General features: G+C 31.6%; 1 protein-coding gene across 2 annotated transcripts in view; it reads right to left on the bottom strand.

Moving 5' to 3' along the window:
• Positions 1 to 27,889, bottom strand: part of LOC129949065 (cuticlin-4) — a 77,762-nt gene that overhangs the window by 32,505 nt on the left and 17,368 nt on the right. The window contains exons 1-3 of one of the 2 annotated variants that reach the window (XM_056060288.1): positions 17,001 to 17,117; positions 6,178 to 6,224; positions 2,079 to 2,127 (exon numbers count right to left, since the gene is read on the bottom strand). In XM_056060288.1, the coding sequence (XP_055916263.1) occupies positions 2,079 to 2,127; positions 6,178 to 6,219 (91 nt within the window). In that variant the 5' untranslated portion in view covers positions 6,220 to 6,224; positions 17,001 to 17,117. Of the gene's footprint in view, positions 1 to 2,078; positions 2,128 to 6,177; positions 6,227 to 17,000; positions 17,118 to 27,889 lie in introns of those variants that run through there. The other variant, XM_056060289.1, reaches the window with a different exon arrangement.

Below are 27,889 nucleotides of genomic sequence, written 5' to 3'. Positions count from 1 at the left end.
TATTGACTATACTCTTACATTACATTATGTATAAAGCTTTGAATTATGCTTAAGCCTAGAGGTAAAGGTTTTATCGCATGCGGAATTCATCTAAAGTTCATAAAGTCTATCTGCTGGATAGGAAGGTGTTAGTTTCTTATTGAGATAGCGTGTGTGGGTTTGGTTTTGGCTTAAAAGGGAGCAAGGTGTGCAGGAGATTTATTCCTACTTGAACATAAAACCTAGACATGCCATTTTGTTTATAATGAGGAAATTCGCGGTTGTTGGTGTTTTTTAGATGATGAATTTATGCGTAGGACTGTCACAGAGGTCTGTAGACATTAAATCCAAAGTTTAAGATGCGACTAAAGAAGAAAAACGTATCGTTTAACAGTTTTGATTACTTAACTCTTTCTCTTAGTTAATTTTGAGTGACGTCAAGTAATTTTTTCCATCTAGGCAAAGCGATAGACACAGAAAACATTATTATTGTGAAAATAAAAAGTTGCTAGATCTCACCTTTTTTGTTAGACTGAAAAAGCAATTTAGTAACAAAGCTCTATTGAGAACTACCAAAAACATGATTCAGGTAAAGAAGTCTTTAGAAGCATTTAAGTCTGAGACAGTTTTGTTCGTATATTAAAAATCGATGTGTTTTTTCAGGTACGGGAGCTGATTTTGTAGGGTTCAATTTTTTGACAATATTGAAAAATTCATCTTGAAGATCAAATTGACAGAGTCACGTAAGAAAGTTATAAGGGTGGGTAAAAAGCTCGCGGAATGGAGTAGTTGGAGCAGCCCTGGGAGAAATTTGTGTACCTCATATTTATGTGAACATTTATTAGGGAAATTTATGTCGAGCTTGATTCAAACCATAGCTGATTAGTGTTTGAGCATTTTCTGAGTCAGTAAGTCAATCCGAGAGAAACAAATTAATAATGGACAAATTCGAGTTTCGGGCAGTGACAAAGTTCTTGATTAAGCAAGGTAAATCGCTTAAGATCATTTTGGAAAAGTTTTGAGCTATTTACAGGACTCTTGACCTGGGAAAACAATGATTCACAAGTGGCATAGTCATTTTAAACAAGGTAGAGAGTCCGTAGAAAAAGATCCCCGCTTGGGCCGACCGATTAAGGCAACTTCTTTAGACATTGTCGTAAAAGTCGAGAGACTTGTTCTGGAAGATTTTTGACTGAAGAAGAAACAACTTGAAGAAATGGTTATACAACGTATAACCGTTAGAGACCAATACCATGAACAAAGTATTTTTTTGCATCTTGGTAAAAGAATTTACACTTTGAAACTTTTTTAGTGACATAAACTAAATGATCATCCCAAACGAAGTTGGTTTGCGATGCACATAATGCAAACGGATAGCTAATGAGTGTCTTCAAAATAAGTCCAAATCATGGACATTCCAAAAAATACTTGGTTCAATGTTAAGGTAGAATACACAGTATTTTCGTACTATGAGAAAAAGATCAGGAGACAAAAGTGAACCCTGAGGCATACCAGACTGTCACTTTTAAAGGTGTGAATTTTTGTGTGTGCTTGATCTAGAAACAGTGTAAGTATAAAAACTGTCTGGGAATTTATGTATTTTGTGACTGAAAGTGAAAAACTCTCTTATGATAAGCTTATGTACATCCTATTAGCGGAAATCAAATCACGATTTATCTGAAGCTCGCTGAACTATTACAGCATAATCTAAAGTTATGAAGGCACTAGGCGTTAAGGTTTTATTTTTTTCATTTTTTTTCTTTAACACGAAAAGACTTAAAGAGTGAGATAGTTTTACCTACATACGAGTATGGGCTCATATTCGTGACCGAATATATTTTGTTAAAATTTGTTTGTTTTTATTTTTCGTGTGAATTCACTTTCTTTAGTGGTATTTTATTTTTACTCAATTTGTGATGATCGAAGATCGAATTATTGGTGGTTGTAATATTTTGTTGTTTTCAAAAGTGTTATGATCAATAAATTTAATATTAAACAAGAAAACCCATAATTTAAAATTTAAGATATTGTTTTCGTTTTCGACTCTAATAATAATTTTGATAAAGATATAATAACAAAATAGTGTTAAATTTACTTACTTGTCGCTGTTGGGATTTGTGCTCCATTTGTACTTAGTGTTGCAATTGCCTGAAATTAAACAAAAAAGAAAACAATATTTTATTATTTGTTCAACTTTTAAAAAAAGAAGTTAATTGAGGCAAAGAGAAAGTGCTAATCAATAAAATAATGTTATAATGATCATATATTCATCGTATATCATCAAATTTTAAACTCAAGACAGTAAGCTATTTAATAACAATTTAAGGCTACATATCTAAAAAGCATGATCTTAAGACGCCACGCCTCGGTTCGCACCGGAGGCTATACATACATTTTAATGGATGATTTTTGCGATTTAATCATTTTGATTTCTATGGTAAAGTTTTTTAGAAAAGGGTTACTTTTTATAAGCTAGCGTATTGCTTGTAATCTGTTGAATATATTCATCTTATCTAATGACATATTAAAAGAACAAAATTATGCTTAAACAAACATATATCGGACTAGTACATTAATACTTTTTAAACTTTCCATTAGTTTTGCCCGCTGCCAAATTTAAGAAATTTAAAATTAAGTTTGATACCATTGTGGAATTTTCGGAATCTGTTGAAGCAATTGTACATTTATCAAAATAATGTAAATCAAATCTGAAACATTACGCCAAATTCATATTAAAACTATTTTAAGGAATATATTATATAAAGATGGCGCTATATTTGTTGGTACTTACTTCTTGTAAGAAAAAACAAACAAAACAAACAAATGTATGTTTTATTTATTTCCGTATATTTAAACAACCAAGTCGAGGAAGCATACAAAACCGAAACTTTATTTTTATTCAGCCTTACAATTAAGTTTAAAAAAGTTTATGGCGACGACGCACAGAGACCTCAAAGATCAATTTTATGCCAAACAACTGAGCTGACGGCTAAGCCAATGCTTAAAAAAATTCATAAAAGCTGTTGTAAAATTTATAATGATTACTTGCAATAAATGAATATTTGAATTGAATTGAATTGAATTGAAAATTATTGCTAAACAACTTTCATCTTTTTTATTGAAGACTTGCCAAGATATTTTTGAGGTTTTGTTTTGAAAGGTAGTCATATTACAGTTAATGTGGAGTCGCCACAAAACTTTGTATAGGTCTAAACAAAAATTGAAGGCATGAATTAACAAAAAATTAAATAAAAATTGAGTCGCAGCGCATTAAAAAAAAACATACAAGTAACTAAATTATTTAACATTAGCTGAAAAAAATTGAAAATAAATTGTATCAGAATATCAGAGTTCATTTTGAGTTTTAAAATGACGGCATAGAGTTTTGTAAGTTAGGCTCTACTCTACGAGCAATGACGTATCAAATGTACCAACGTCTTAAACTGAAAACTCAAAAATATATTTCGGTACTTAAATGAACGTCAAATCTATCTATCCGCAGCAGGACTCCACTTTAACTTTTAGCAGCAGTGATGTTATATTTTTTGTTCATATACAAATTGATTTTCCAAAAAAATACACTCCTAGTAAAAAAAACAATACTCCTGAGTAATGGACTTACTAACGGTTAATAGTACGGATACTGTTAAAGAAGAAGCGTAGATATTGCTAAGGTTATGGAAAAATGTAAGTATCAATATCACAAATGATTCATATCATTTTTAATTTCATCTAAAAATAGTTTACTTTACTTTGGGTTTCTGGGAAAGTCGAAATAAACAAACCAATTAGTCACAAAAAGACGGGCCAGTGCAGGAAGAACTAAATGTTGGATAAACTCTTTCGTTAGCCTGCATCACACTTCAAAAACTTTTTATTATAATCGGCATTATGAATCATTTTGTGAAGGCGCTTGATAAAAGTGACGCAAATTTTCAGGATTAAGTTTAGAAAAATTGAAAGCTGGTATTTTTGGCGAAAAATTAGTTTTTGAAAATAACCAAAAGGACTTACGCAAAGATTTCTATCTCTTATTTCGAGAAATGCTTCGAGCGAGTTCCTCTTTCGAAGCTACCAAGACATAATAATTTCACCTAATTGTTAACCTTTGGTATTGGCTTAGTTTTTGTATGTATTGATTTTTTGGGTGATGTAAAAACCAGATGCATATAGGATAAACCACAGCCAACACGATACTCAAAAGGAGGCCATCCCAGCTTATGTTCCTGGAATTAACCAGGGGGCTTCAACCGAGGTACCACATCCACAGTGGTATGTTGATTTAATCTTTGATGTAGTGACATCTACGGAAGATAACCCTAGAAGTGGTCGCTGAGCTTTATCTACAATGTAAATCAATCCTAAATATGATTTTAAATTCAACTTCAGATGACTTATAGTCATTTCATTTGTATATTTACTGATATAGTGATATTACTGGATTTGTATAATTTTTATCAGTAAGCCAGCCTCTGCCCAGAGGAAGGATGACAGTCCTGTGTTAACCAACTTTAGCTAGATTTAATCTTAGGAAAAAAGTAAACCATAGCTTCTTGCGTTCACTCACAAATTGAACAGAGCAAGTCTAATTATTGCCTTTTTCAATAACTGCGAATTGATTAGTATCATTCATTATCTTACTTCATTGATTTCTCTAAATTGTGCCCAGGGGTCAACACGTGGTGTTGCAAGTAAGCGCTTTTTCCTTCCAGATTGTAGACAAGCATTAAGTTTGACGCCCCGATGTATGAACAGTATGTCGGCAATTTTTCACCATCTCTAATCTCTAACCCGTAAGGGTTTCGTCAATGTGAAGTAGAAATTTTAGTTCACGGTCACATAAAAGGCCGAGTTCCCTTATGTTTCCTATAGTATGTATGGGACAATAATGAAGATAGTAATGACGGGGAGCTGTTTTAATGCATTAAGCTCATTGTCTGGAACTTGTTAAGCTAAAACCAATTTTTGGTACACCAGGTTGAGAATGTTTAGACGATTGGAGGATTGAAACATCTTCATGAATAGCAATAATGTTGAAACATTTCGTTTCATCGGCCTTAAGAGATATTTGACAATGTTTAATGACCATGTCAATGTCATTAATTGTAAGGATAAAGAGGAGTAGACCTAAATGACTACCTTGGGGAACACCTGAAGTGGCTGGAATAGGATTGGAGTGAGCGGAACGGAGATAATATTCACTATTTTCAAATAAGCAAGTTTAGCAACTGGTCGATAGTTTATCATAGTTCTAATATTGTCAAATTAGCCAATTAGTCAAGTTAGTCAAAGCTTGCAATTCATTTGTTTTGGTTATGAGTAACTTCTTAATCAAAAAGAAGTTTGACAACCACGGAGAGCGTGATGAGCTGATGCTATTGAAATTGAAAGAGTTAGGGTGCAACATGAACATACAAATCCCCTTCCTGCACTAGCATTAAGACCGATTTTTTTAAACCTTAATGATTTTAGTAAAGAGCAGGGTAAAATATTCCATCAGAATCTTTGGATAATGGAAGAGCACCGAGATCTACCTAAAGTCGTTCATTTATGAAATTAATTACATTGTATTTAATAAAACTTTAAAAATCCCCATAAAATTGAACACTACTCCTGAAAAAGCCTTATGTGTTTTTAAATGTTTGTTCGATTATTTCAGTTTTAAGTTTAAAATATTTAAATTCACTTCGATGACCGATCTTAACCTTGAATGCCATGAAGAAAAGTATTGACGAAACATAATAAAATACCCCAATTCCCCAATTGGAATCAATTGATGCACTGTTAAGCCCCTTTTATAAATTAACCGATTTAGTGACATTGAAATGTTCAACCTCATGACCTAAACGAATTGACAGCCTCCGCCGTTTGGATTACAAAAGCATCTTAAGTAGTTTTGTATTTAGAGAAAATACAAATTTATTTTACTTTTGTCTAATTTCACAATATTATTTTATTCTTATGTACATATACATTTTTGAAATATATTTTATTCAATATAACTTGTCACTCAGCAAGAAAACTTGTTCTTACAAATGATCTCTCATTTAACCATTAAATAATCCTACAAGTTGCAACTTTTATAGTAATAATAATAATAATCAACATCCCACTTATACATTTTTGTATCTAAGCAAAAATAAAGTTTCATAAGTCAACTACCTTACAACTAAACCAAAATAATAAATTTATACTTACAAAAACCTGCAGTGCTGTGTATATGATGCGAGGTGACGTCATTTTATCTGCAAACAAAAATAAAAAAATACAAAATTATCAAAAGCAAGAAAAATGTTGATGCGGCATCCCATAAAAAGTCACAAATTCAATAAAAAAATGTCAGACAAGATAAAACGGTATTAATGATTGATTCAGCCTAAGACTAGACGAGTATAAGACAGAAGATACTTTTGCAGACATTTAGAACGAGTACAGAAGATTAACCTACTCACGCCTAAATCACCATCAGTTGAAAACTTGAATTTCACAAGAGGCCGAAATAGAAGTTGTTCTGATGTTAAATAGGATGACAACTTTTTTTTATTATTTCTAAAGAATGTTAAGAAATCAAAGATAAAAGAGGTTGATGGTGTGTGATCATTATTTATATACAAGGATCAAATGAATCAAAAGCACGACATCAAGTCTCTTTCAAAAAGAAGTCAAATGAAGACTCGAGATGAGTTTGATACTCTAAAAGTGTGTTGGAGGACTTGTTTTATAACATCGACACATCATTAACATCATCGCCTTGATTTCTACAGAAACTTACTTAATGTGATATCTGCTTGAATTTATAGATATGGCCTTTATTTTGACTTAAGATTGACATTAAAAAGATTTTTGCGAAAGATTCATACAAAAATAAATGCAAAACTTATGCGTTTATGCAAATTTATTTAATTTACGTACTTTTGCGTTCTTTCCATGTAAGGGACTTCATCAAGGCATCACAAAATTGAAATACAAAAACATCTAAAAAAAGCAGAGGCGTTATAGACTACCTTATAACTACAATTTACAATTTAAAGATTTCCCAAGAAAAACATGAAATGTAAATTTTTCAAACGTTTGAATACTTCAACAACTATAAGAGTGCAAAAAAGTGGTTCTTTCCAATGAGTCTTTAGCAATATATAAACATATGTATGGTTAACAAATCTACAGAAAGAAAAGTGTATGTATAAAGTTAAAGTTGGAATACGCTAAAATGAATATTTTACGTGGGGCCTTAGAGCACATAGTTGGCGATGTCTTGTCATTTAATTTAATGATCTTTTTAGCACATGTAATTAAGATGTCTCACTTTTGTAGGATTTTTCCATTTTGAATCGTCTATGAAACAGAGAAACTTAGAGATGGAAATGTCAACTTTTATAGTTCATAGCTTAAGATTGAATGCAATTTTATAAAGATTTTGCAATTCCTGTGCACATAATTATTTATGTAACTTATGTAAATATATTTATTGACGTAGTTGAAATTTGGAGGGATGAATACAACGAAATTATTATTATTTTTAATATATGTTTCCATACAGGCGTAAGCAATATTTTGAAGTTTTTTAGTTGTTTGAAATTAAAAAAATGACTTCCAAGGGGGAAACTATATTTGTTTTATCTTTTAGTGTTTCACCTTGTTAAACTCTTTTAAACTCCGAACTATACACTTTAAAAGAAGCTTGAATACTACCTATATTGATATATTTCTATTGGTGGTAGTGAGCGAAAGTATTTCGAAAATATTAATCAATAATTGAAGTTTGAGATGTTTCCAAAATATTTAAGACGTTAAATCATTTTTGTAGCTTTTTTTATAGTTAACTTTCGATAGCAAGTTATTGTAATCGTTTGGAACTGTCCAATTGAAAACCTTGATATTTCTCTTTATTTCAAGGTCCCTAGGTAATCTAAGGTTAAAGAGATTTCTGTGTGAATACGTATGTACGTGTGAAAAACCTTTTTTCATCCTTAATTTCTTAAGAACAAGCAAAGATATCGACATAAAACAATTTTAAATTTTCGATTGCATATCTTTGACGTTAGGCAAAAAGGAATTAAGTCAAAAACTGGTCATAAAGACTCAAATGAAATTAGGCCTTAATATAAGACCAAATATGCAATTCTAATTAATTGTCTGCAGACTGAATGAAAATTATATGCAGCAGTTTTGCTAGACTTAAGTAGTTAAAGAAAAATTCGTTAAATAAAAACAATTTTTTAACTTAAGATTTTTCACCTTACGCCAAAGAAGTATCAAAAAGCTTTCAAGAAAATAAAATTAGTTTTTTTCGGTTGCCATTTTTAAAGTTAACACACATAAAATATTTGTTTTTATTTTTATTACAAAGTTTGAGCATTGACATTATTGTGTGAAAAACTACAACATCTAAATAACCACGATGCGAATTGTTGCCAGCCGCGATTCTTTTGGGGTAATTTTTGACCAATTTTTCAAACATGTTGGGCAGTGTCTTTGCCATAACTTGATGAATATTGGTTTAAAGTGCTCAAGAGTTAAAGGTTTTTCAGCGTAAACTTCATCTTTAGTTTAAGTTTAGTAGTTTAACCAAAAAAACCTTTTAGCTGTGTCAAATAGCATGATTTTGGTGGCCAGTTGATATCGCCAGAAAGAGAAATTACGCGGCCAAAAAATGTCTCATGCAATAAAGCCATATTCCTCAAGTTGTGTTGCCTTGAGCACCGTCTTGTTAAAGCCACATATCATTTGACCATGATAATCTTAATTTACGGTCGTTCATATGTCGTTTTCGAAGAAGTAAGGTCCAATCATACGTGCGGACAAAATAGCCCACAAACAGGGAATTTTTGGTGGATGTAATGTCCTCTCTAAAGGAAAGCAACGACCATCGCGTGAGAAATGTCCTCAACGCTGAAGAAAATTTTGTTCGAAAAATCGCGGTCCACCGCCCGTTGTTCAAAACCCTATTCGACATATCTAGGACAAACGTTGTGAATGTAGGTGCAGACAGTCCTTGCTGCTGAAAGACGAATAATCGACAAATTCCGGTCTTCGGCAACACTTTCACTTGCAGCAACGATATTTTCAGTGGTACGAGCAAAACAATGATGCACATCCCTTACATTATCTGTAACCAATTCAATAAAGCATAATATGTGGCTGTGAAAGAATCACCATTTTGGTAGTAGGTTTTAACAATTTGTATCCATTTTCGTAAATGTTGGACTTTTAACCTAAACAAAAAAATTGGTTTAAAAACCTAGTTGGACAGATGTCGAATTCCAGCCGCTTTACTTTTGAAGCCGCAAAATGGATAATTATTTGCTTATAACTTATTTTATATCGCTAGGAAATTGTTATGAACATTTGATTAAAAATTCAGAAAAATTCAATTTTCACTTGCGACATAAACAAAGCAACTTTATGGCAAGTATTGAATTCGTAGCAAATTTCGAACTCGAGCTTTCAATCAAAAATCGAATCGAAAAAAGTGGGTCCCTCGATTAATCTGTCTGTCTGAAAATTGAAAATAATATTTGAAACAGATTTGTATTAAGTTTTTTTCTTAAGACTAAAAAAGCCAGAAGTCCAAAACAAATTTTTTGGTAAAAAATCGAGAATTCAAATTTTCTCAAACACGACCCAATGAATTTTTAATAAATTGTCTCTATACAAATATTTTTGCATTACTCCACAATGTTACCCTCCATAGAACCGTTATTTTGTTTTAAAGTTATTTTAAGATCTAATTAACTGATTTCAATAATCTTTCTGCACACGCTCTTATACTGTCAATATGATAAAAAATGTCAACATTTTCTTGAAAATTTTGTGTGAAATATTAAATTTTTTTTTTTCAAAATTTGCTATTTCAAAAATGGTTCATTACTTTTTTACGAAAAACAAATGTAAAACGTATATTTACAAGCTCTAAATAACTGCATACTAAAAATACAAAATTTGAAATATAAAAAATAATTTAAAAAAAAACCGCTTTATTAATTTTCAAAAAAAAAAATTAACAAAAATTTAGTTTTTTTTTGATAATAAACTTATTATAGGCTTTTAAATTTTTGAAATGTAAATTCTTAACTTTAAAATGCAAGTACAATTTGTAAACAGAGTCCTTGGATACAGGATAAAGTTTGTGCGACGCAGCACACATTATTTTTATAAGAAATAGATACTTTAAAAAATGGTCAAAATTGGTGTTCGACTAAGATATTTTTACGTATGTAAAATATGGTTTTTAACTTTTAGTTTATTTATTCAAGAAACACATCTGACAATTTTGTTGCGAGTAACAAAAACCAACAAAAAGGACTAAAAACTGATAAAAATGCTTTTTACTCAATTAAGCTGATTAAAAGTTTGACAGCTTAGAAAAAAAAATGTCCAGTTTTTATTTCATGGATTTTAGCTCGACACAATTCACTTTTCACTCTCATCCGGCTAGGAAAAAAACTTTGCTTTTCTTTTCATCCTTTTTGAATTATGCGATAAAGAATTCTTGGGAAATCGAATCATAACAATTCTGTTCTAAGATGACTGCCAGAAAAACCGAGAAATTTGTATGAGAAAACGTTTTTATATTTTTGAAAGTACGAAAATCCCCGACATTTTCAAATAAAAAAAAAATCAGTTCAATTATAGAAATACTACTACTAAGTTGATTAACGTCTCGAATTTTTTATTGTAATCTTTATGAAGTTCTTTAAACAACATTTTGGCCTAAAAAAATAACATTTGCACATTTTTGACGACACCAATAGGAAATCATAAATATTATACTTATCACATTATACATATTAATAGAGCTTCAATTTTTCACATACCATATCACTAGGTATTGGAAGAAATATTAAGTTAACTCATCAAGTTGTTTAGTGTTTGTTTAAAGCTTGAATCAGCTTAAATCTTGCAGCTTAAATGCTCTATTTTCTTACTCCAATATTTTTCAGTAAGTTGGAAATTAAGGTAACATATACTAAATTTGTTTATCTAATTGTATCTGGGTTAAAACTTTAAATTTGTTCCTATCCTTCTATGATTAATTCATTTTACGTCTACAAAATTTCTCTAGTTAAAGAAATACATGAACTTCATCGAACTACGAAACAAAAACAACTCATCGATATGCCTTAACTCATTTCACAATTTAGTCCAACTGGCCTTTTGTCCTACAATACATCAATGCATATGCAACTATTATAGTGGGTGACTTCTTGTACCACTAACACCAGTCACGTCTTATTTAAATTTTGTCTTCCATCTACATAGCTGGAGTCGCAATGATAACTCTCTGCTCCTGATCTACAAAATGAGACCACGACACTAAACGAGGCACAGCAAAAAGTATACAAAAACCAAAACTAATGCCCAATATAAACCTTACTGTTCCACTCGTCACCACTATGGCACAACCAAACGTCGGCGGCTAGCGTCGCTCGGCGGGTGAAACCTAAATTGGACACAAATCTGCATAAACATAAAGTGGACCTTCAATGCTTCCATAGCGTACCTACCTTCTATATAAGCGCCCACTCTCTTGCACATTGTTCTATAACAAAGCAATAAACCAACATTATCCGATGGCTTCTATGTACATTTTACAGTACCAAGCTACATACATATAGCAAGCTGGCCTGGAACGTTTCTCTCTGTTAAAATTGAGCCCAAGATCGTTTCGATAACCAAATGGTTTAGTCTTCTCTTTCAAACATTTGGGGTCAGCCATGAATATGCCATTGATGGTAAACTCTATGTGCCACACGAATTCATATAAATTCGCCTTATTGCAACTCTGACGAAGTAATATTGTGATTCTTTGGCTTTGGCTTCATGAACAAAAAACTGAGAAAAACAAATGTGGAACATAGGATATGGCTGACTTCCGTATTCCTGGGATCTGTAGTTAGCTCTTTATTTTGTCCGTGCTGAGCTGATGCTGGTTACAAACTTACAGACCAACATGTCAAGATGTCACAGATTCACATTTTTATACAAGTCCATGCGCTAGAATACTGAATGCGGCTCGACATTTCTATCTGTGCTGCCATCGAAAATGACACTATTTGCATGCTGCATGGATGCCATAGATGCAGGCATGGATGGCGGTCAAAATCGTGCCACACTATATATTCCTATGCCGTGAAGGTTCTACTTTTAACTTCTAAGAATTCTTTTCGGTTTTATTCATGACCACGCATATCTACCTGTTTGTCTCTTCTTCTGCATCGCGGTGGAAAAAAGGAATTCAAGAAGGATTCTTCTGACTTTGACACAAGAATAAGTGTCGTTGGGGTATTAATATTTTTGCAGCACTCGTGATGCTGATTGTTAATTTTCGGAACTTTATGATGACCTGCATTTAAAATCAGTTTCAATCTCAAGAAATATGTTGGTACAACATGTTTAACATCCTGAGCTGGAGTACATCACGATGCAACGGTAATAAAAAAGAAGACTTAAGGCATTCACTGCACATAGTCTTATAATTGTGACCCGGAATTAATGGGAAACCTAATGAACATAACGGCGGTTTATTTCAGTACACACACAAAAGTTAGAAATGAACGCAATCAAACTTTGAGATTGTTATTTTGGGCTGTATTCACACCTTGTACATGTTTTATATTTATTTGGTGTATTTTTCCCCGAAGTAATTTGTGTATTGATGTAAATAAGAATTTTTCCTCAGAACCTATTAATTTGTAAAATTGTATATACCAGGGTTAACAGTTGAATCTCGGATTTTAATTGAAAGGCGAAAAAGAAATGGTCTGCTGAACGTTTGTTAAGTGACCTCATTCTTTTTTACAGATTAATGGTCAACACTTTTCTTGCGGAACCATAAAAGAAGTGTTGGGAGAAGAAATTGAGTGTATAAGAACTTTTGGGTAAAGGTAATGAGGCTTGAATATATGAATCTTGTCTTTGAATTGTGTTCAATCAAATTTGTTTGAAATTAAAAAGGCATAAATTTAAGCTTGAAGCGGATGTTTGAATTGTTCATGTCTGCCTTACTGTTTTATTTGTTAGAAATGAGAACTTTCAAACTGTAAATCAATACTTTGAATTGTTAAATGTCAAATATATATAGACCATCTAAATCATACATTTAAAAGCTGTCATATGAGTTTTAAGATGCAAAAAAGTTCTTTAAATTCGTCATTGTCAGTTAAAGCAACGTTTTCAGGGACTTAGCTATTTTTGAATGAACAATAATAATTTTTATATTAAAAAAATAGTGTTCGTGAGACCCTATTACAAATTAAATGGTCCTTTGAGGCAACGGGAAATAGGATCATTCCGACCATAATTTCTACGATGAAACTGATCATAAATTAAAAATCGACATTGTGTTTCCTTCAAATAATAATGATAGTAGCGAAGGACAGTTAATGTGATATGTTATGATGTCTCTAATAAACATCACGATCTTGAAGGGACTTTATTCCAAACAGCAAACACCGAAAACCATAGTCCGGTCTTGGAATCCTCCATTTTAACTTGAAGAAGGCATATCTAGTGAAATTCTTTTGAAATTTCTCGATTATGTTATAATAAGGATTCCAGACTATGTTGCAATAATCAAAAATCGACCTTACTAAAGAATTGTATAGTGATTTTATGGTATTGGGACCTGAGAATTCTCTAGTGTTTCTTTTGATAAATCCAAGCGTTTTATTGGATTTGTTTACCACATAGTCATAATGAGGTAAAAATGACAAGTTGGTATGTAAGATAACTCCTAGGTCTTTCTTTTTTCTTACTCTTTCTAGGTTAATTTGATTGATACTAAAGGGAGATTTTGTAGCTATTATCTTTTTGGCAACCATGGTTTAAACAGCTGACGCACGATTCGTATTTTGTTTCACTGTCAAACATCTTAAGTTTGGTCTATAATTTAACCATGAATCGTCCTACAAATTATTATCAAAATGCGTGATCTGTTAAGAAAGTTCATCGTGCGCTTCTTCCAGCGAGCGACGAAGCTTATTTTTGAGTCAATGGCTACTTAAATAAGCAGAATTGTCGATCTTAGAGTGAATATCAGCCAGAAGCATTGCAAGATCTACCAATGCATCCAGAAAAAGTCACAGTTTGGTGCAGCTTATGGGATGGTGGCATCATTGGACCGTTTGTTGGAACAAAGGTGATGCGATTCGTAACGTAATTGTGAATGATGAGCGCTACCGTGAGATGATATCCAACTTTTTATTTTGCCCAAAATGCAAGAGCTTGACTTGCATGACATATGCTTTTTAACAAGACGGCGCCATTCCACACAGCACTCGCAACAATGGACTTATTGAGAGGTGGGTTCGGTGAATATTTGATTTCCTATAGCTTTTTTTATAAATAAACAAAGTTTGGGTGTAATTCCTGAAGCACGACAAGAATTGACACTTTAAAATATTAATTAGAAGGTAAACAGTCATCCAATCTTGCTAGATCTTTCAAAAGAAGAAAAGAATTAGGTTCACAGCTTATTTTACAACAAAGTTTGAGGTCGTCCCCAAAAAGAATGCAACTCGAATCATTGAAAATATAAGCAATGTCATTTACAAACAACCAAAAAAAAGGTAATGGGCCTAAATGGCTTCCTTGTGGAACCTCTGATGAAACAGTGATGTTATATGAGAACGAGCTATTAATTTTAACTTTTTGGATTCACTCTTCTTTATTGAAGTGGCTAAAATCTGTTAAATATGATTTTATTGAAGTGGCTAAAATACTTTATGAGTTATTCTATCGAATGATATCAGTTTAGCACATCTTGTCAATATTTGATATTATGTCATGAGTAATCAAAGCTAAGTTTGTCTCAGTTGACCTACCTGACATAAAACCCATTTTGAAAAACTGATATGTGACTACGTAATAAATCTGAAAGTTTGTTACAAACTAGTTTCTTGAAAAATTTCGATAATGCTGAATTTTTACATATTGGTCTTTAATTAGTGATTTGTTGCCTCGATTCCAATTTAAAAATCGGAGACAAAAATTAAATTTTCTTTTTCTTTTAGGTAAATAGATATGCTTTCCATAACTTTATAGATTCCGTTTTTAAGGTATTAAATTATTTTTAAAGCATTGACATAATCTTTCACGGGGCCGAAGAAATATCTAAAGATCTCGGCGTTAAATTGTTGATATAACAAGGACGAGAATCGAAAATTCCGCTTTTTTTTTCGACAAATAACCAAATTATTTTAAAGCATTAAAAGGATCCAATAAGTGAAGATGCCACTTCTATAATCGACTATCTTTAGAAGAATGCCTTATTCCAAGCATCGAGAAGGAATCGAAAAATCTGGGTTTTCGTCTACTCCAGTGTTTTTCAACCTTTTACAAGAAACGGACCCTTTAGCACGAAGAAATATTTCATTGTTTTTTTTTCCGTACCGTCACACTTCGATAGCTCGATCTTTGATAACTCGATTTTTTTTAAATTAAAATAATGTGGCAACAGTCTTAAGAGCTTTTCTTTTACACATTTTAACTTTGACATCTCGAACTTTTTTTCTGGTATATCTTGAAGTCTTCAAGGGCGGGATGAAAATAGCATCACTGCTAAAGACAAAATCGACGACTTATTATGAAAATAGTGTTAGAAAAGTTGAAAGAAGAAATGTGTCATTGTGCCAAGGTGGATCTTTAATCCGTTTTTAAATGCAGCTATAAATGAGGCAAAATTGTCAATCAAGCTCAAGGAAAGTCTGCTGGATCTATCTGCCAATTAAATGATGCAATTGGAATTTAAGTCTTTCAATTTAGATATTTGGTTAAAAAGGAAATTAGAATATCCTGTATTAACATTAGAGGTTTTGAAGTATTTGATTCCATTTCCTGTCCGAGTTGATATTTGCATCAATGGCCAAAATAAAAAGTAAGCAAAGACATCGCTTAAATTTGCAAAAACGGATCTTCGTTGGGAGAAATTGATTTCTGAAAAACAAACGCAACCCTGGCATTAAGAACAACTTTTTGTTAATTTGATACAAGTGTTTAAGATGGATTATATCTCACAGGTTATTTTTATTATTTGTTTATTTGACACAAATGAATATTTCCTTTAATTATCATTTTTACAAATTAACCTTTTTTAACTTTATTGGTTTGTTTAACTGTTGTATTTTCTCAACCTTTTGGGATTCCTCTTAAGATCACGTTGAAAAACACTGGTTTACTCTATGGGATTGTTCTTCACATCACTAATTTGTACTAAGAGCTCATATTTTCCACCAGTGAAGCAAGTATAATTCCAATTTCAGTCATAGTTTTTGATCGTCAAATGTTAAATGATATTTAAAATGAAACTCCTTATTGGAAAAGCCTTTATTACTAAACATTTCAAGTATATCGACAGAAAATATCTTACAAATTTGTAGAGTCATTATTGGCAAGTAATAAATATTGTTTCATAGTCTTTATTTCATAACAATACCATTCCAGATGTTCAAAGTATACATTTAACAAGATTTGCATGAATATAACACAATACCTTATACACGATTTTAAAGACAATACTTGATGTCTTTTGTGTGACGAAACTATAATCGATTTGTATAAATATTTCTTCACTTCACTCCTTCTAAAGAATTATAAACCTAATCAAATCACTATCAACCTATCGTATTCCAACACCATTATTTAATAATATTACTATAATTTTCGTTTGAAAACACAAATTAATGTGTAGCAATACACATTGATTAACCATTTAAATTATGTTAACTTTCACTTGTATGACCGTAAAATCTTAACTGATGGCCAAATTAAGTTCATACATTTAAAAATTAAGTAACATTTCACACCATAACTCATCTATACCATCCCACCAAAGACCAAATTATTATTAACTTTTTTTGTTTAACTAAAACATATTAAAAACAAAAAGGTTTTTTTAATTTTTGCAAAAACGGAAGTTTTTGTTTTTAATTCAACGTTATTGCATCATTTGAATATTTTATGCAAATTAAATAAAAAACTTAATAAAATAGCAACTATACAAAAGATGACCTCATACATACAATTTTTACTAGGCCAATAGTACACTCTCTGCCTTTGCTGATGTTTAACTTAACTCTATTTAACAACAAAACTCTACTGCTGCTGTAGCTACTGCTGTATTAACTGCATAAACATTTTAAATAAACAAAACAAGAAATATAAAATTGCAAACTAAATACAAACCTATACCTATAGACTGTAGAGAGATGGAAGATACAAACGAGTGGCATTTCCCATCAATCATTCAATCTAATTGAACGATACCCCCTAAATATACAACAATATACTCGAATGTATCTATGAAGTTTTAATAGAAAAGATAGTTGTTTGCAAATAAAAAAAAAAAAACAGAAATACAGATAACTACAGTCCAGCTTGCAGTAAACAACAACCAGTGGCAGATGCGCCCACTAACCTCAAGTCTAACAGTCTTTCTACAATACCGCCGGCCGCCACAGGCAGATAGAGCCACTTCTGAACAATATTGTTTTATTATAAAAGGCGATTAATCAGACACATCTAACTTGTCCGATGAGTGAAGTCCATCCGTTGAATTCCATTGCGCTATAGATACCTACAAAAACGTAAGCTAAGTATACCTACCTAGATAATAATGCAGGTCGGCAAGGCCGTTTGGAACTTGCAATTAGTGCCAAACGCATGCTCCGTTTAATTGTTTTCTATAAAAAGCTTTTTATTTCGATGACATACTCATAGCAGGCAAATTAACACTCAAATAGAAATAAAATAAAATGTCAGAAGGTCAAACATATTCTACATAAAAATTGTACGAGGTTAACAAATAAAGTTAAATTTTATTTGAAGAGCCTCTATGCACATTCCCAAGTATTTTTAGGGCAAATTGCAAATTTAAAATTAATTATTAGAAAAAAAAATCTAATACATTTTTACACTTAAGAAATTCTAACAACATTATCACAGATTGATTATAACTTAACTATCGAAGAAAATCGAGCTTTTGTTTCGCTATTTTTGAGTTTATAGCCAACTAATTTGTTCCTAAGCTTCAATATAAATACTTTACAAAACCAATAAAAACTTAAATTAAAATTCAGAATTAAGATTAATTTTATTAACTAATGGCGCTATGCCGAAACACCCTATAAACTCAAAGTCTGTGTCAATTCAGTATTGCGGAGCTTTAAACAAAAATCTTCATTGTTTTGGTCAAAATTTAAGGTTTATGTTATTCAACATTTTTATTTTTAAATAATAATTTTCTGTCTAAATTAATTTATTATTTCGATGCCTTATCATCATTTATCACATTTAAGCAATTAAAATTAGATTGTTTGTGGATTTTAAACGTTTAAGGCTGAGTATGCCTATTTCCACAAGTCTCGGCTGATGGGAATTATCTTCTATTCATCAAATAACTATGGTATCTTTTTTTTTAATAAATGGCATTGTTTGTCTTTCTATGCCATTTGTCATACTAGAAACGTAACCAACTGCGTGATGAGCATTTTTCTGGAGCGGTGCACGAGGTCAATAGTGTGTTATTTTATAACACTGTTGTTTGTCTGCTGATGATAATGATGGTGAAGCATGGTTAGGTATACAAAATCAAGCTGTGCTATTTTTCGATGTTGTTAACTCTTTTTTTTTTCTCTTTTTATAACGAATGAGTTTTAATTCCACGACAGTAAATCGATATAGACGACATTGTGACGATGAAAGGCCGTTGCGTTATAGACTATAGAATATAGACAGACAGTATGTAATTAATAAAGGTGACATGAATTCAACCAATGTATGTATCATATACGGGACTTTGTCCTATTATTTCTTTTTATTCTGGATTTCTCTTTGGTTTTTGTCTTTTTATTTTATTTATTTCCAAATTAATCGTATATGTGGGAATTTAAAATGTTTAATTAAATTCAATTCATTGCCATCATTTTGAATTATTAGATCTAAAAATATGCATTCACACAAAAATCTTAGTAAAATAAATTAAATTAAATTAAAACTTTTCCTCCTAGTTAATATTAATGAATTTATTAAGTTTTCTTCTAGTGATTTTTCCTTCTTGATATAGGTTGACAGCTGACCTTAATCTTTACATGGCCTATTTTAAGTATGTTTGAGAGTTTTTGACATGGTCTTACATATGTATCTATTTATGTTTTATGTTTCACTTTCTTGTTATACATGGAAAATGGTAAATGTGCACTCATTTTAAGATTCTTTTAATAAGATTAATTAGTTCTGCGCTGAATTTGATCTGATTACTTGTAACACAAGAAATTCGTTAAAGTTTTTTTAGAAGAAATAGGTTTGCTTATTGAATTTTGATTAAAAAATATTCTTCTCAATTATTCAAATTTTGATATAAAAAATTAACAAGCGCAATATGAGAAAACTCTAGGTTAAAGTTTAAAACAAGTTCGGTACTCAGCTCTTTTGTTTTTAACAAAAAATTATTATTTAGAAACCTATTTGCTGCTTGTGAAATAATTAAAATACGATTTAAATTTAAAGTGTTTATGTAAATTGTATTTAATTGTATGTAATTGTTCAAGAGGCAACTAAGGCAGCCACATGAAAACAAGAAAATACAAAACAATCAGAATTTTTGATATGAATTTATATGTTTTTCTTGGAAAAAAAATTAAGAAAGGGCATATGCTGAGAAAATTTGTTAAAGGTATTCATAGTTTGTATATTTATGGTTTCAATACGTGTAAGAACCCTTGGAGTAGTGGTTAGAGCGTATAACTGCCATGACAGAGATCTTTGGTTTAATCCCTGCCTAGGCCACCTAAAGTTTTTTCACGGGTATTCTAAAAGTAATTGTTTTTATGTGCTTTCTCAAATTAGTCGTTCGTATTCGGCATAAAACTGAAAGTAAGCTGCTATATGCCTGGCGTATCGACGCCACAATGACAAATCTCTCAAGAAAAGATTGCGAGAAATAAAACCTGGACCAGATGCCTTCAAGGAAACCAACCGCTTTATAGTAAGAAATAAACCACTGCCGGAAGTCTTGATGGACAACATCAGTAGTTGACAAAGTGGAAGCCTTTAACAACCACTTCGAAAGCAACTTTAACTTCAACCCTCCGTCTGACCAACTTTTTATTGACGAAGTAAAATATTCCATATAACAAACTCTGTCTGAGAAGTGTATTCTCAAACTAATTTGGCAAATAACCCAGTTGACAACCCTTACTTGAGCACTATAGAAGAAACATGTGAAATAATAAACTACTTCAAACTAAGGAAGTCAACAGGGATGGATGGGGTTTCTAACTTTATTCTGAAGAGTATCCCGAAAGCAGTGTTTGTATTCCTGACAATCATCTCCAACAACTGCTTCAACAACGACTACTTTCCCCAAAAATGGGAAACTGCTAAGATCGAGGCAATTCCCAATAAAGGAGTTTGGAAATACATTTCTTACTACAGACCCGTTTTTCTCCTGGGCAACATCAGCAACTGAAATTCTTCTGTGAAAACAGTATAATTCCTGACATAAAGTTTGGTTTTCGGGAAAAACACTGTACGCTGCGTCCTTTGATGAAGTTTCATCACGATGTCACAACAGCTCTAGCCATCGTGTCACCGTTGGATGCCTTCTGGACGTTGAGAAAGCATTTGAAAGCGTGTGGATTGAAGGCCTTATCCATAAACTTCACATGCTTGGCTTTCCAATCGCACTAATAAAAATAATTGTTTCTTTTATTTCTTCAAGAAAATTCTATGTACAATTGGGGAAAAACTCATCGTCAATGAAGAACATCAGTTCTGGAGTTGCCTAAGGATCGAAGCTCGGACCGGTTCTTTACAGCATTCTGATATCTGACCAACCTAACACCGTCAACCGCGAGAACCTTCTATACGCCGATGATTCCTTGACCTACTGCTCCGTGAACAAAGTAAAAGCACGCATCCACCGTCTCTTTGATTTTTACCATAAATGGGGTACCTATTAAAATCATCTGTTTCAGAAGGTTGTCAACTGTCGTCCGTAGAGGATCTCAAAAACCGACAATATGCAGAAATTTGCAGTTGGAACTCCCAGATGGATTGTCACTTTCAGCCAAGATGACCGTCCAGTACCTGGAAATTCATTTTCACGAGCTATTGAAATTTAACCCGTATGCCTAGAAAGTTCTTAGGAAAGCCAGATGGGCCGTTCATCGTGTCCATCCATTGATGAAGAAGAACCATGGACTAAGTCAACAGACCAAGATCCTGTTGTACAAACAACTGCTGAGACCAGTTATTGAATTCGGCTTTCCCGTTTGGAACACCATCTCCAAAACGGCTATGAAGCAGCTAAAAGCCTTCGAAAGAAAGATCCTGAGAATCAGCAAAAATGCTTCAAAATCGAGCGAATCTATTCTGAAGCGAGAATAAATACATTGGACAACTACCTACTACTCTGGGCTAAAAAGCTAGTACTTTACTTATCTACCCACCCAAATCGACTAATAAGAAGGGTGACAACCCAAAAGCGACTGCGAGAGCCCAGGTACCTCAGCGTCATGGACATTATGGATGAAAACATAATTCAATTCAACAACGAAGATGCCGTTGCATTCTACGCTAACCCGGTGTCACCGACGACGTGGCTAAACATGCCAACAACCCTCTAAATAATCAACAAATCCAACAAATGACAACTGGAAAGGAACGGCTCGAGGATAACCAAGTCAACCGACTACTAATATATTTTTTAAAGGTCTCAATTTATTTATTGAAATTTCGAAGAGACCAAAATGACCTAAAATCATTTCCTGTCAACTATTAAAATTTAATTTTTCATAAAAAAAGAACACTAGATCTAAATTTGATTGGACTTGTCAATCATAAATTGCTTTTCATTCAGTTGGTCAAAAAGAAATTACTGCTAATTGCTTTTCAATTAGGAAGGTAGTTATGTACTCCAAAAGAAAGAAGAAAAGTGATTGTTCTTAATCAAACAATGTTTGAATAAGCTAAAATTAATCTCCTTGCGTGAATGGAACCTCGAAGTTCCAAAATATACGAAACATGAAACCACCAAATTGACTTGGCCTCATTTTCTGAATGAGAAATAACTACTTTCTAGAGTTCTTATAGCCTTGAGATAAGTTTCCACCTAAAAAACAAAAAACACACACACAATTAGTTAAACTTAATCACATGCGTTTTGTATTCTCTCATGGTTATTATGTATTGATCAGTTTGATGGTGAGAATGATAAATGATCCTTTCTAAATGAGGTTCTAACCAAAATAACTGTAATTTTTAACTAAAAGAACCAAAAAAAAACAAGAAAGAATAAAATTAGGACACCATATTTTTCAAATGACGTATTTAAAAAAAATCTCTATTATTTGACCTCCCGGTCGGTCTTCTACTCAAAAGTATCTACAAAACATAGATTACATAAGTAATTCACACTCAATTTTTTAAAAGCTGACAAAATTGCAAAGTTTATGCGATTTTTATTTGCTTTGGCACATAAATGTATAATACAATATTTTTGACCACAAACATAAAATCGATTACAAAAACAAAAAAGTTTAGTTGTTGTATAAAGAGAAAGTCAGTCAGTCACACGCAATACAAAACAAAAATATGCTAAAATCTTTTTATGTTTTCGCAAGGCGTTTCAAATTTGAAATTCAAATCGGTATACGAGGTACGCGATATTATATTATGAACAAGTAAAATGAATTGGCGCACAAGATTTATGAGAATGATAAATCGATGATGATGGGAAGCTTGAGACAGACCCGTATATAAAGGCCATAAAGCCTGGTTATCCACCCAGGTATATACGTATTGCAAGTCCATCATGTACAGTAGGCTAACTTATTTTGACGAGTTGGAAAAAAGTCAAATTTATTTAGAAATTGTCTTTTAAAGTTGTTCAAAAATAAAAGTATACAAAAACTTATACTCATTGGAATACGGACTTAAAAGATGTTTAAAATAAACTTAGATGAATTTTTGACTTTTATTTAAGGATTGTTTGAGAAGTTAATTTTGACTATTTCCATATTTCTCTAACACTTGAGTGATTTCATTCCAACTTTTAGGTTATTAATGTCCTATTGTGGCTCACATCCATTTTATGTATAGTGTCTTAATCCCCATCAATGTTCACCTATTGAAAGTGAATCGAACATGCCCTCAAGGTGAGTCCATTCTTTGATTCATACTCGTATGCCAGTATTGCCACTGCACTCTACTTCATGTATGTTACTCTAAACATTTAGGTTTTTTCAGGGGGGGGGGGAGGAGGGGCAACATTAGGATCCAGTTTAAAATTGGATAAATTCTTGTTTTCATCCATTCACTTATGTTAGCTAGTCAGTATTTAGTTAGGTATATACTTCATTGGAACCGTTTGTTTTCTAGTTTAATACTCCATACTCAATTAACTTAGGTTATTGTACCATACACCAAGTTTTCCAATTCTATTTTACTTGTATAAGACTTACAATTATTATTATTCGACCATTGATGTAATTGATGGAAAGGCTCTACTTTACTCAACAAGTTTTCAATTTAATTTCTTCCGTCTTCTCACGCGGGATGTTGTTGGCTTATTTAAGTTTTTTTCTCTTAAGTCAAACCAAGCGGAGGTAATTTTGATTGTAGATGGCGTAATGATGTCAAAGCAATCATCGGTGAAGAAAATACAACAGAAGCTGATCATTAAATATAATTAAATCAGGAACGAAGAAATCAACATTGCATAGAAATCATAAATCGTTTGGTTGATTTGATGGGGTGTTCGTTTGTACAACGAGATACGCGAGACTATCTTACGATAATTTTGTACGAGATATAACTTGAATTTTAAGCATCAGGATGCAAATTAAATTTTGTAAAATTCAAAAGAGTCGAGAGTCGTGATGCCGATGTGTTAATATTCATGAGACCGGCTTGACTAGTTAATTTGTATCATAGTACTTTGCATGTTAACTTTCAATTGAAGGAACTCAAACTAATCTATAAAATTAAAAAAAATACATTTAATCAAACTTGACATTGCAACTATTAAGAAGCAGAGGTTAAAAAGTAGCATTTGTAACATTAAGGACAACTTTTCCTTCCTACTACTACTTGTGAAACAAGCTTAATGCCTGTTTTGCAGTTTTCAAATTGTTTACTCAAAAAATCCTAGTTTATAAATGACATCCCTGGAAATTAACTTTTCATTAAAACCTACACAGTTTAATTTTATATTTCACATCGCAGGTAAAGGAAAAAACTACAATTTCCAAAGCATTATTCAAGGTTGCAAATGTTTGCCTTGGCTTAGTTTAATTAGAAAATAATCACATCTCCACTTCATTTGGTCTTGATTAAAAGAAAAAGTTGTACCTTGAATTGTATGTTAATTCATTTCAATTAAGTCAGTCATTTTCATAAAGATAAACTTTATTTTATTTCAAAGGAAAATCTTTAAATTGTTATTTTTTCTAATTTCAGCTGATTCTTCAAACAGAAATATTTTTTCAAACGAAGAAAAAAAGAGGCTGGGATGTGACCCACACTGATAACTTCTCTTCTCGTCTGTCGATTTAAAATAAATAAATAAATTGGGTGGCGCAACAGTCCATGAAGAACCAGGGCCTAGTGACTTACAACTCTCAACCATTCCTGTGTGCGAGTAATGTTGTCAGGAATGGAGGGACCTACAGTTTATATGCCGATTCCGAACGGCTAATTTGAGAAAGCACTTTTTCATGACAAGAGTTACTCTTGGAGAATTTGTCGATTCCTCGCAAGAGGCAGTACCCGTGAAAAGACTTAAGATGGCATAGACAGGGATCGATTTGTCTTGCTTAAAAGTTTGTAGGTTTTCGTGTTGGGTTAAAAAAAGTTGTCAGTTGAATTATTCTTAAAAATTTTAAAATTACCAACAAAATTTTTCATATTTTTAGGATTTTTTTTTGTTTAGGTTTTTATTAAAAAAAAAACTGTCAATATCAATTCCGAATGTTGAAAATAATATTTCTTATAAGTAAAAATTAGTTGGAAGCCTTAATCTGAAATTTTTAAAAAGACATTTGAGTCTAAAATCAATTTTTACCAACTTTTGTTAATTTTTGATTAGTTTTTTATTTTTTGTAAAAAAAAGTCAATTCGATTTTCCTCAAAATTTTACTGAATTTTGAAACTAATATTTTTTAAAAGATAAAAGTAGTTTGAAGTCAATATCTCAAAGTTTTGAAAAGATATTTGAGCCAAAAATCAATTTTTACCAACTTTTGTTGATTTATGTTTTGGTTTTTATTTTTTGTAAAAAAACTTATGATTCAATTTTTCTCAAAATGTTATCAAATGTTTAAAACAATATTTTTTATAAGTTAAAATTAGTTGGAAGTCATAATCTAAAATATTTTAAAAGATATTTGTGGCGAAAATCAATTTTAGAAAAACCGTCAGTTCAATTTTTCTCAAAATGTTTCCGAATGTTTAAAGCATTAATTCTTATAAAATAAAATAAGTTTGAAGCCTTAATCTCAAGGTTTTGAAAAGATTATTGAGTCGAAATTCAGTTTTTACAAACTTTGAGAAATGTTTTTTTTAGGTTTTTATTTTTTATAAAAAAAAACTGTCGATTAGATTTTTTTTTAAATTTTATCAGATGTTAAAAACATTATTCTTCGTTGCACAAAATTGTTTTGGAGATGAAATCATATTTCAGTCGTAGAATTTTCGAGGCGACAAATTTTTTTTCAGTTTTTTTTAATTTATAAAAAAAAACCTTTAATTGTTTTTTTTTTTCAAAAACATACGATATAAAATATAAACTTTAATTCAAGTTCCTATCTCATTGGTTCCTAAGATATTAAGAGTTAAATAAAGTTTTCACTTTTTTTTAAATTGCTGTGCTAAAAAAAAAACACATACACTATTTTCTTGAGAGCCCTTCTTGCAGCCTTCTGCCTTATTATCTGTAGTTTAAAAGTTTATTTGAAGTCGATATCTCTTCTGGTTCTTGAGCTATGGACGACGAAAAAAAGTCACGAGCGTAGGGACAGGACATACGGACGTAAACACGCACGCACAGATATCTTTCTAAACATCTTTTATTTCGACTCAAGGGACCTTGAAACGTCAAATTTCAATTTTACAAATCGGACCCATTACAATAACTTCCTATTGAAAGTTAAAAATTCTTTTCAATCAATACATTGTGCAAAAAACGTATTTAACAAATTTTCCAAAAAAAGGTTTCATTTTGAGTAGTTTTTGATTTGTTCAGGTTTTATTTTTAAATGTTATAACTGTGTTATAACTTAAAGTGAAACAATCTTTGATTTAACAATGCTTAAGAATTGTTAGAATTCAGTACAAAACAGTCACAGTATGCAAAACTCAAATCCGTTGATCACCAATAACCGTCCTAATTTTTAAGCGTTCTTCTTAATCCTGACTTTCGTTACCGCAAAATCATCTTCAAAGATGAGGCCGATTTTCTATGTTGGAGGATTTCTTTAAGAAGCTAAATTGCAGCGTTTTTGGTTCTCAAAATAGAAAAAAGAGTTGTAAGTCCAATTCATTCTCAATGTGTCACATATGGCACGATTTTTGGATTGGCAATGGCGATGACTGTACATTATTTAATCGAAAAGATGAATTAAAAGCAACTGTTGAGATCAAAAGTATAAGCTTCTAAATTGGGATTAATAATTTGTGTGGCTGAAATTGGAAAGCGACACAAAAATGCGATTTTGCAGAAAATACTTCCAAGATCTTTGGGGCGCGTTAAAAAAATATTATGTCTATGCCTCAAAATGGATTCAAAACCTTCAAGATCGAATTTGTGAGTTTATCTACGAAATATATCCACAAATGTTACATTTGACGCGACCATTCAACTTAAATCGTTTTTCATGGACAATAATTATTTTCTTTTCATAAAAAAAACTCTTTTTTTTCAAATGAAACATCTTATTAAAAAACCTTGCATATTCACATACAAAATATTATAACATATGCAAATTAGAGTTTTTCTAAAATTTTGTTTTCCCAGGCACAAACATCAAAACAAAACTTACAAATTTGTCTTCCGGCATTTGTTAATCAAGCATGATTCAGAACATTGTATAAACACTTTTTATTAGAACATAACATAAGTATGTATGTATATTCTTAATTATTTATTATTATTATTTTTCTATGTATTTTTAGGAATATAGATATAGAACGATAAATCTTGGGCTATACGAATTGATTGAAAGGTTTTAGATGAATCTTTATTATGCAAATCGAATCAATTTCCGGGTCTTATTCTATGAAATTAATTAGTTTCTCTGTTTCTGTTTTTTTTTTTTTAATTTCGAGTACCATAGTTATAACACTTTAGGTTCATTAACCTCATTTGTTGTACGTTGTTTTATGTTTTCGTTTGTGTTAAAAGAACATTAGATTATATCAAGAGTCCTTCATCAAAAGTTCATCATCATCCAAAACACAGGCGCTTAATTGCCTGTTTCTATAAACTAAACACGTGTCAGAGTTGAACATGAACAAAGTCTTCATCACACGCTAACCGCTTGCTTTTACTTCAGTTCAAAGAACTCTTATTCTGATTAATCGATTGTTTTGAAAAGGTTGAGAGCTGACCGGCTCAATGCGGTTGGCTGACCCTTTCTCACATCTCATCACAAAGCCTATCCACTTTAGAATCATCTGTCAAAATATTTCTATTCTATCAATCGTGTACAACTACCATTACTCTTTTTATATCGTGATGGAGTGATTTTTCTTTAAAGTTTGATATCCCCAATTTAAAAGATGTTAAGATGAAAAGATGGTATATTGCCTTAAACGGCAATTAAGATATCCATTTCTTGTATTTTTCTCATGGGCCTGGGCCAGACCATGATCTGTAAGTGAATGTGAATATAACTTTGGTGGGTCTCATCTG

Source organism: Eupeodes corollae, chromosome 3 (genome assembly GCF_945859685.1).
Source record: "Eupeodes corollae chromosome 3, idEupCoro1.1, whole genome shotgun sequence".
NCBI classification, from domain to species: Eukaryota; Metazoa; Arthropoda; class Insecta; order Diptera; family Syrphidae; genus Eupeodes; species Eupeodes corollae.
This window is presented reverse-complemented; position numbering and strand designations above follow the sequence as displayed.